We start from the raw sequence: 9,833 nt of genomic DNA on the forward strand, positions 1-9,833 counted from the left end.
TCGTTAGTCTTTAGGTTGGACTCTGAACTCAGAGCAGGTTCTATGATGCTTGCTAGTTGAGACCATTATGATGAAATTAGTTATCAATCTTAACGACTATCTGATCAGCCAAAGACTGTACCCTATACTAATGATGATGATGATGTTTGTCCTTTTTGGAGGTCTTGCTTCACCTCCATGATTTGATCTTAGAGTTTTTGTATAGTTCATGCTGCAGAATTTTTCTGCAGAATTTGGAGCTGCTGTGTTTCAACAGTTGATGAAGAACCAATTATTTATTGCTATTTTAGAGGTTTGAATATGTGAAAATAGAGCTTCACAAGATGTCCCTCTTACAGGAAAAGCAATTTCCAATTTCCCTTCCTTAAAGAGCTAAAAAAATGGTGTCATAGGACAATAGAATCGTTTATCAACAAGTGCTATGAACAAGCTTCTATGCATGGCCCTTATGTTGGTAGATTTAAATTTGCAGTAGAGCTAGTGTTCTGTTTTCAAAGAATATGAACCGCCATACTATTTGGCCTTGAAGATTATCAGACGTGCTTATCATGAAATGTCATTCTCTTTCACTATTTTCCTTTAGTTAGATTAAAGAAAGCTGTAGGAGTAATACAATATAGATTGTGATAAAATGGAGTCTTTGTTGTAAGTTAGAGAGTACAATTGAGTGGTGGTTTTAAATCCATCTAATAGATTTGGGTATATTCCTAGAGTTGTCCATGGCTAGCCCGTTCGAAAAATGAGAGAGTTTGGATAAAAATATAGGCTCGAAAAATAGATTTGGGTAAAAGATAAAACCCGTTTAGAAAATGGGTTGAGCCTTGGGCAAGGTTTTTCTACCCAGGCCCAACCCGACTCGAATTTGCAATAAAAAAAATTCTGTTGTTTTGTTGTGGTTTTCCCACTTTTTGTCACTGTTTTGTTATCATTTCATTATTTTGTTGTTAATGTTCGAATATTGTATAACATTTATTTTATTGTTAATTTTGCTATTATTTTATAGGCATTTGTTTGTTAAGTTGGACTTATCTTAGTTATAAAGACCTTTTTTAATTTATTTTCAATTTACTAAGAAATATTTATTTTAATATTTTTAGTTTATTTGGAGTATTGTATTTAAAAAATTATATAAATTTTTAAAAAAATTAATATGAGTGGATCAAGCCAATTTTAATATTTTTATCTGAATTAGGCTTAAACTTAATTTTCAAGCTAGACCTTCACCTATCAATTAGGTCTAAAATTTTTAATGACTAGGCCTAACCACCAACAATACTAATATTCTGTTTTACTTTTTTTTTTTGTCTGTTGAAGACTTGTATTTATATGTTTAGGTTTGAATATGCACAAAATACATGCATACACCAAAAATCCCTGTAGCATTGTTTAATAGACTGTTGAAGTATTAGCACAACATAAAAATTTAAGCATAATAATTAATAAATATTGATTATATACTTTTTCAACATTTAATCTTTTATATTGTAACTTTTTTTAAGTTTGATCTTATTATACTTTGTATAATGAACTTCATGAACTTTACAGCGTAAATTACAAATTTGATTGTGTATTCATAATCTAAGTTAATTCGTGAACCCCAACTCAACAAACCTCTAAGGCTATGTAAAGGCCACATGAAGATTTAAAAAAATTGATTGCTAATTGCCCTAATATATCTTATCCTAAGACGTCACATCACTGTCACTGTCAAAGATATCAAATTAGACTTCCACGTCAACAATCTTAAGATACGTAGTTAAATTTATCTTCTACCATAAAAGAGTCATACTAACAATTCTCGTAAACCCTCTCATTCTCCTGAATCTCCAGATTTTCTCCACAAAAACCACAATTTCCACTTTCTTAACCTAGGTTATCAGGTCTAAAAATTATATTCTTACTTTATTATATTACAAACTTTAAAACATTACTTTTATAAAATTCTAATTCTTTTTTTGCCAAAAAACCATGTTTTTTTGAAGTTACATACTTACAATAAATCAAAATTCTAATCTTAATACATTTTTTTGCAATGACTCAAAATCTCATAAATTGCACTCAAACAGATAAATTAAAGTGCATATATATTTTTATAAAACTAAATTTAAATAATACTTGTAGATAGGAATTTAACATTTGTCCTAATTTATTTTAAGGGCAAACAATTTACTTTGGTGTTTAGACAGACTCATACTAAAAATGTCAATTTACTTTTGTCTTAAATTATAAGTTTACTTGAGACTAAATGTGAGCGTTTGATCGAATCGAGTGAAAATTTTTGAGTTAATCAAATTTGTCAATCCTATTTTATCATTCTAACTCAATTTAAAATTATTTCAAATTGAGTCGAGTGAAAAGAAATACAAGTCGAATCAAATCGAGTAAAATTGTTCAAGTTAAATTAGAAAACGTAAACATATCAAATAAAAATATTGGTAAGGTACTAAGGTATAACTAATCTGAAAAATTTTACAAAGCAAAACAATCAAAAATAAGATACTTGAGCATGATAAATTTGAATCATTAATTAGGTCCAAAAGTATTATTTTAGAAAATTTTAAAATTTTAACTTTCTTTTTATATATTTTTAGATTTTAATAATTTTTTAGAAATATAAATTTTGAATTTTGAAAATTATTTTAATTTTTTTAATCTTTGTTGTGAAAGAAATTAATTTGCTTATTTTCAAAGTTAATAGGAACTAAAGAGTATTTATATCAATATATTATTCAAATTATTCAATTAATTGAGTTATTCAATTATAAAATTCAACTCGACTCGAACTCGAATCAAATTATTCGAGTTGACTCAAATAATTTAATTTAATTAACTTTAATTTAATTAACTCAAAATTCAAAAAAAAATAAAATTTTCGATTCAAATCAAATTTGGTTAACTTTTACCTATTCACACAAATCCACAATTTTAGTGTTAAATAGTTAATTGACAAAATTGTAATCTAAATTTGGGAATTTACCAAAAAACCTAAAATACAGCTAAAAAAGAATACTGTTAAAAGCATATGCGTCAAGTCGTCAATTCTCAATAGACACAGAAATGGCAAATCCCTCATCTGCTTCTCCTGCTTCTCGGGAACCTCACGCACTGTCTTCCTCCGATGGTGCCACTACGGCGAAACCTGGTGAGCGATCTACGCCGTACGCATCTAACGTTATGCGTTTTCTAGAAAGCGTCGGGATTTCCAATCCCATCCCGGACAATTACAGTTCAGAAGACTTTTATTCTGATTTCTTATGTAACCACCTCAAGACCGACGCTGTCCGACGTGGACACATCACCTGCTTCACCACCGTCAAGCCCACTATACTCGTAATTCTTTTGGATATTTTCTCTCTATTTTTTCTTATCGGACTTGTTAGATGAAAATTTTCTTTCTTTTTTGTTTGGGGGTTTGTTTTGCAGAATTCGATGGGTGGGTTACACGGAGGGGTAGTTGCAGCAATATCGGAAAGAGTGGCGATTGCGACAGCTAGAACGGTGGTGGGTGAGGATAAAGAGCTTTTTCTTGGTGAATTGGCCATGTCTTATCTCTCTCCTGCTACCATAAACGTGAGATTTTATTTCCTTTTTAGGGTTTTCAATTTCTAATATTGGTTTTCGTTAATCCTTATTGTGGTTTCAATGGAACTTGACTGTGATTGTGCCTGCCAATTTGATGTTTAAATATTGCGATGAACTTTCACATGTTATCTAACTGTTGATTGGAGTTTGTTCAAGTCTGATGTTTTCTACATTTTATTTACATTCATTTTTAATGAACTCCCCATTGCAATAAGCCTAAACACAGTAGTACACACCTTTACCTATGTCCACATACGTACTGAAGGCTAGTGCCGGACATGGATACTTCAAATTGCTTAGATAGGAGCTTACTTCTGCATTTCACCCTGCATTGCCTGACCCCTGACCTTCCCTTGCATCTCAATAGTTTATTTGCATTCTTGACTCTTTCTTTGCGGTTTTAGTGAAGCTCATGCTATCATGTGTTGTATACTTTCAACGTGCAGGCAGAGTTGATTGTTGATGGGTCTGTAGTGAGAAGAGGAAGAAATACAACTGTAGTTGCGGTCGAGTTCAAAATGAGGAAAACTGGGAAACTGATCTATAGTAGCCGTGCTACCTTCTATAATTCTCCCATTGCCAAGCTATGAACTTCCCCATACTAGGTCGCTCTGCTGATAACCAAACTCCTATAAGACTTATAGTTCTTTGTGTTGGTATTGCCACGTCAATAATAATCATGTGTCAATAATCAAGAAAAAATCTTGGTACTCTGTAATTCTTGATCAAATATAATGTAGACCAATAGGAATATAGATTAATGTGTCAAATTGTTACACAAAATTATCAAGTCTAAACGATCTGTTTAATATGCCTAATTTAGAGCTTAACAAAGAGGGGACCGAAAATTGAATCTGGTTAATTAAATCAAATGGGTTTTCCATTAGTTTCTGGTTAACTGCACTTTTGTGGCATACTTATGCATATTACAGGTTGATAAAAGCAGATGCAACATTATCCTAAAAAATGGAATAGAGACAAACTATTTGAATAGCACTTTTCATTTACTAATCTTTCTTAGAAGCGTGAGCTTTTGGTTTTGTACTTATCAACTAATGAATTTGCTCATTGATGAAGACAAGATCATAATGCTCAAATATTAGGGGAGAGGAATAATGTATAGACCAAAAAATTTGCATCATCATTATGTTGCTGAAGCTTTTTCACACATATGTTGCTGAAGCTTTTTCACACATCAGAACCGCCTTTTTTAATCCTTGCTGGCGAACGAGTACTCTTGTGACTGAGTTCTTACAACAATATGCCTGTAGATGCCTGACATCGGCCAAACTGGTCTCAAACGATTACAATCCTAAGAAACATGAAGAAATTGCACTGGTTTAATTCCAATGAACATGGTGATTGATAAGATGTTATCAAAAGGATTATATAAACGGATCACTTTACCAACAATATTTCTCACGAAAATATGGCATTAACAAATGCCTCCGCATCAAAAGGTTGAAGGTCTTCAACACCTTCACCAACACCGACAAACTTCACGGGAATGCCGAGCTCATCAACCACACTGACCTGAGGTAAGAACATTGATAAAATGTGAATTGAAAGTTCAAAAGCAACCTGACACCCTCCCACCTCTCACCTCAAAAGCAAAGAGAAGCTGGTTTAAGAGAGGGTACCACACAGCCACCTCTAGCAGAACCATCAAGTTTTGTCAAAATAAAACCAGTTATTCCAACAACCTGACACAAAAATTGAATGTTAATACAGCTGAAATAAGATGTTAGCATTTGACAAGTTTGTCCTAGTATCTTGATGAAGGCGAGGGTAGGAAGAGTGCCTCATTGAACTCTCTAGCTTGAGGAAGCATATTCAATCCGGTGTTCCCATCAAGAACTAGTAGTATCTCCTGCACATGTTGTGGTATTGCCTTAATTAGGATAACCCTTTGCTATAAATACAAGAATTTGAAAAGATAAATACATAGCATATTCAATTCGTTTCAAATTCATTATCCTTGAAGGTACCTTTGAAGATACTACTAAAAGCTATAACTAAACCATAGAAACTGGTATTGAGAAATCACCCATTTTCATGTCAGGGGAGACATGCTCTTAAGGAATAAGACAAAAATGAAGCCCAAAGTAAATGAAGGTGGGGAATAGAGGCAGATAAAATAATGTATCAAAGATGAGCTTTGTCTGGATAGATGGGTAAATGCAAATCTGTCATATTGCGCGCACATTTTAATGATTTCAAGGTCAGGAATAACTTGAGCTTACATTAGGTGCACCACGAACAACTTTTTCGACAGCCTTCTTACATGCTATCAACTCTTCCATCAAGCTGTAATTGGTGTGAAGGCCTGCAAAATTAATAAATCATGCCAGTGAGAAACAGTTTCAAGGCAGAGAAAATCGACAAGAACAAAAGATGAAGGTTTCATAATACTTACGTCCAGATGTGTCACATAAGACAACATCAAAACCTTGCTCTTTACCTCTTTTCACAGCCTGCGAAAGCACTATTCAGAAAGCATTTTAAAACCACAAGTTAACGGTTCTGTAACGCATCACAATGATAACAAACAGCAAAGCCCCTTTCCTTTTCGGTCCTATTCTATTTGTCTACCTGATGATGCTTTGGCATTCTCTTTTTCAGCTACAACTATCTCACAACCAGTTCTCTCAGCCCATATCTCTAGTTGATCACTAGCAGCTGCTCTGAATGTGTCCCCTGCTGCCATCAATATCTGCCAAGATCTCAAACTGTAAGAAAAAATTACATGCAAGAACCATTTGTGAATAAGCATGTTTATAACCATAAAGGCCTTCATCACATTGTAGTAGCTAAAGCATTTGATGCTTTTTAGTAGCTCACTTTTGCCCCTTCATTCTTTAGTCTATAAGCCAGCTTTCCTGCAAGGGAATCATTAATTGGATTATTTTATAATAAATCGTCAGGCATCAATTTGTTTAGATAAAAGTTGCTCATCAATTAAGATAACCCACAGAACCCCATTCCCAAATCTTAACTCCCTTAACTCTATAACAATTAAGACATTGCTTTTTAGCCTCACCAAGTGATGTTGTCTTGCCACCTCCATTAACGCCAACAATCATGATCACGGCTGGCTTCCTGATAGCATCAAAGAGCGTTCAGCAAGAGGAACAACCGACACCAGTTTACAGCAGGATGGAACATCAAGAAAATTCAAAAGATGAAAGATGATAAACCTGAATCCAAGTCGAAGCTCGGTGTTACTCCCCTTCGTTGTTAAGAGATCCAACACACTTCTCTTCAATGCATCCTAAACCCACAATTGATTCACATTTTTCAATATGTGTAACCTCATAAAATAGAACACTTTCACTAACTAAATCCAATAAAAGAAATTTAAAAATATTATGGTATTTCCTGTATTAACCTTTATTTCACTTCCTGATTTAAGTTTTCCATTTAGAATATCCTCCCGCAAGCGTTCCACTATTTTAATAGTAATTCTTGGCCCAAAATCGGATACCAACAAAGCCTGCAAAATCAAACTAAAAATAAATAAATTTATTCATTTTCACATCTTTTTAACTGCTTTAATTACACTTTTTCAATAGCATTAGAACAATGAATAGAGAACAGAAAACCTCTTCAAGTTCATCGAGGACGCGATCGGTGTCGGCGAGGTTCCAGTATAATAAGAGTTCGTCGATGACGGCTAGGTTGTCTCTGGTTTTGGAGAAACCTGAGAAGATCTTTTCGACGTCACTCTTGGCCTTTTCCTTGATCAACCGGCCGAGCCGAGTGAAGAACCCGGTCTGACTAGACAGGACTTTGAAACGGGAAGCGATTGGCCTAGCGGTTGTGAAAGGACCGAACCGGGTTCGAGGGAAGTTGGAAAAGAGCGGTGACGGTGAGGGTTTGAAAGTGAGGGAGAACTGAGTAGAAGAAGCCATTTCTATGGCTCTCGGTAAACTGAATTGTGTGAGATGAAGGGAAGGACTTGGAGTGGATAGCATTCCTCCAACGACGTCGTTTGGATGCAACGGTCTAAGTAAATATATATTTTTACTATTTATTTCCATAGACAATACTATTTTTACACTTTCGTAATAAAGTGTTCCAAAAATAAGATGGTGCAAGAAGAAAAAATCACGAGTTATCTATTTTTGTCTTAGATTTTACAATTAAGTATATCTAATTTTTTTCCCACATTCATTTGGTTCTTGAATTAGGTTAAAGTGTCACGATGTGATATCCATCATCATTTAAAAATTTATAAACTTATAAATGTTAAGGATTGGCCCGGTTAAGCAACAAGTAATAAAAATAGTGGATTAAATTGAGAAATTGAACACACAAATTTAACGTGGAAAAACCCCTCCAAAGAGGATAAAAAACCACGGGCAAAGATAATTTTACAATAATGGCAAAAGAACGAAGAGTACAAAAGATGGAGATAAAATTAAACCCCAAAAACCCAAAAACAAAGAACCCTCAAAACGTAAACACAAAATTCTCTAAATGTGTTATGAGTTCTAATCTCTAATAGGTGTATTTTCTAATGTTGTAAAAGAGCCTATTATAGGCTAAATTCATATGTCAAATAATAATAAAATAATTTAAACTAATCAGCGTTTGATTGAAACAAATAAACATAATTTAACTAGAAGATTATTTCTCAAATTTGACTGAAATAGGAGTCATACTTAACAAATCTCCTCCTTGACTCATATTTTTACAACGCCATCTTTGTCAAAGCCCGCCACGAGCCTATCTTGAACTATGTAGGGAATTAACTGAGTCGAATCTGTGCTTAGAAACTGGAAGACTTCTAGCCTTCGACTTGTACACTGCCAAATCAAAACTAACCCAGGTCTGATTTTCATGAACACAGTGCCCTAACTTTTCAAAACCTACATCCAAAAGAGAACCTCTTTTCAACGAAACAGTCATACATTTTTCCCTCCTATGATCAAGTTGCCTCTGCTCCAAACGAGTTGACTTCGACTCTGTAACAGACGAGGGACATCCGATTTCACCGGTCACTGTAGAACTTTCCAGAATATAAAGACTGCCAGTTCTTTTATCTTTTAAAAAAACGAGAGCTCTACGAGATACTTTAATGCCGCTTGACTCGATGTTGATTCTGCATCCTTTCAAGTCTAAAATACTCAATGATATAATATTCTTTCGTAAATCAGGTACATACCTAACATCTGAGAGTTTCCTAATCGTCCCATCATGTATCCTAATTTTAACAGTACCAATACTAATTACCTTACTAGATGAATCATTTCCCATGCGCACAACTCCACCTTCAACCGAACTGTATGTGGAGAACCATTCTCTATTGGGACACATGTGGAAAGATTATCCCAAATCTAGGATCCACTCGGATGTGAGCTTGGAGTTATCGCTCGTTGACACTAATAAGAAATTATCACCGCTTTCATCGGCCAAATTAGCACCAGCTACATCTTCCTCGTTACTCTCAATAGCTCTTTTATTTCGCAGTTTATAACAATTTGCTTTAACGTGACCTAACTTTTTACAATAACGACACCTTTTGTCTCATTTCTTTGATGCTATCAAAACGGAAGCTTTCTTATTTTCCTTGCTATCCAAATGAAACTCATTGTCGAGTTTGTCTCTACTCAACAAATGACCATTCACATCTTCGAACGAGAGTTTGTCTCTGCCATAAATCAGGGTCTCCCTGAAAGACTTGTATGTATGGGGTAAAGAGCACAATAATATCATAGCTTGATCTTCATCATCATCAATATGAACCTCAACGTTCTTTAAATCATTTAAAAGAGTAATGAATTGATTGATGTGATATCTAAGAAGTTCACCTTCGTTCATACGAAACGTAAATAGACATTGTTTCAACACTAAACGATTAGCTAGAGACTTAGTTGCATAAAGAGGTTCTAACCTTTTCCACAAGGCAGATGAGGTCTTTTCCATCAATACCTCCTGCAATACCGTATTCGCGAGGCACAACTGGATTGCAGATAAAGCCTTTTCATCAAGTGCTTCCCATTCTGTTTTATTTAGATTCACAGGCTTTTTCCTGGTAACAACCTCTTTCAAACCGGATTGAACTAGAATTGCCATCATCTGAACTTGCCACATATTGAAATTTGTCTCACCATCGAACTTCTCAATTTCAAACATTGTTGCTGCCATATTTGAATGGGCTGATTTATGAAAATTGAACTAGCTCTGATACCACTTGTTAGGGATCGACTTGATTAAGCAACAAGTAACAAAAATAGCGAAATAAATTG

The 9,833-nt window shown here is 34.3% G+C and overlaps 2 protein-coding genes across 2 annotated transcripts; one reads left to right on the forward strand and one right to left on the reverse strand.

Moving 5' to 3' along the window:
- The first annotated feature begins 3,023 nt into the window (after positions 1 to 3,023).
- LOC105802665 (uncharacterized) lies at positions 3,024 to 4,352 on the forward strand. The gene is made up of 3 exons (XM_012634441.2): positions 3,024 to 3,330; positions 3,424 to 3,570; positions 4,029 to 4,352. The coding sequence occupies exons 1-3, from the start codon at positions 3,058 to 3,060 to the stop codon at positions 4,170 to 4,172; spliced, it is 564 nt and encodes a 187-aa protein (XP_012489895.1). The 5' UTR covers positions 3,024 to 3,057; the 3' UTR covers positions 4,173 to 4,352.
- Positions 4,353 to 4,565: 213 nt separating this feature from the next.
- LOC105802664 (cell division protein FtsY homolog, chloroplastic) lies at positions 4,566 to 7,534 on the reverse strand. The gene is made up of 12 exons (XM_012634438.2): positions 7,185 to 7,534; positions 6,971 to 7,075; positions 6,780 to 6,853; positions 6,623 to 6,681; positions 6,424 to 6,461; positions 6,175 to 6,295; positions 5,999 to 6,067; positions 5,826 to 5,908; positions 5,384 to 5,452; positions 5,223 to 5,285; positions 4,990 to 5,115; positions 4,566 to 4,894 (listed from the first exon to the last, which is right to left on the reverse strand). The coding sequence occupies exons 1-11, from the start codon at positions 7,491 to 7,493 to the stop codon at positions 5,002 to 5,004; spliced, it is 1,104 nt and encodes a 367-aa protein (XP_012489892.2). The 5' UTR covers positions 7,494 to 7,534; the 3' UTR covers positions 4,566 to 4,894; positions 4,990 to 5,001.
- Between the last annotated feature and the right edge of the window lie 2,299 nt (positions 7,535 to 9,833).

Source organism: Gossypium raimondii, chromosome 11 (genome assembly GCF_025698545.1).
Source record: "Gossypium raimondii isolate GPD5lz chromosome 11, ASM2569854v1, whole genome shotgun sequence".
NCBI lineage: Eukaryota > Viridiplantae > Streptophyta > Magnoliopsida > Malvales > Malvaceae > Gossypium > Gossypium raimondii.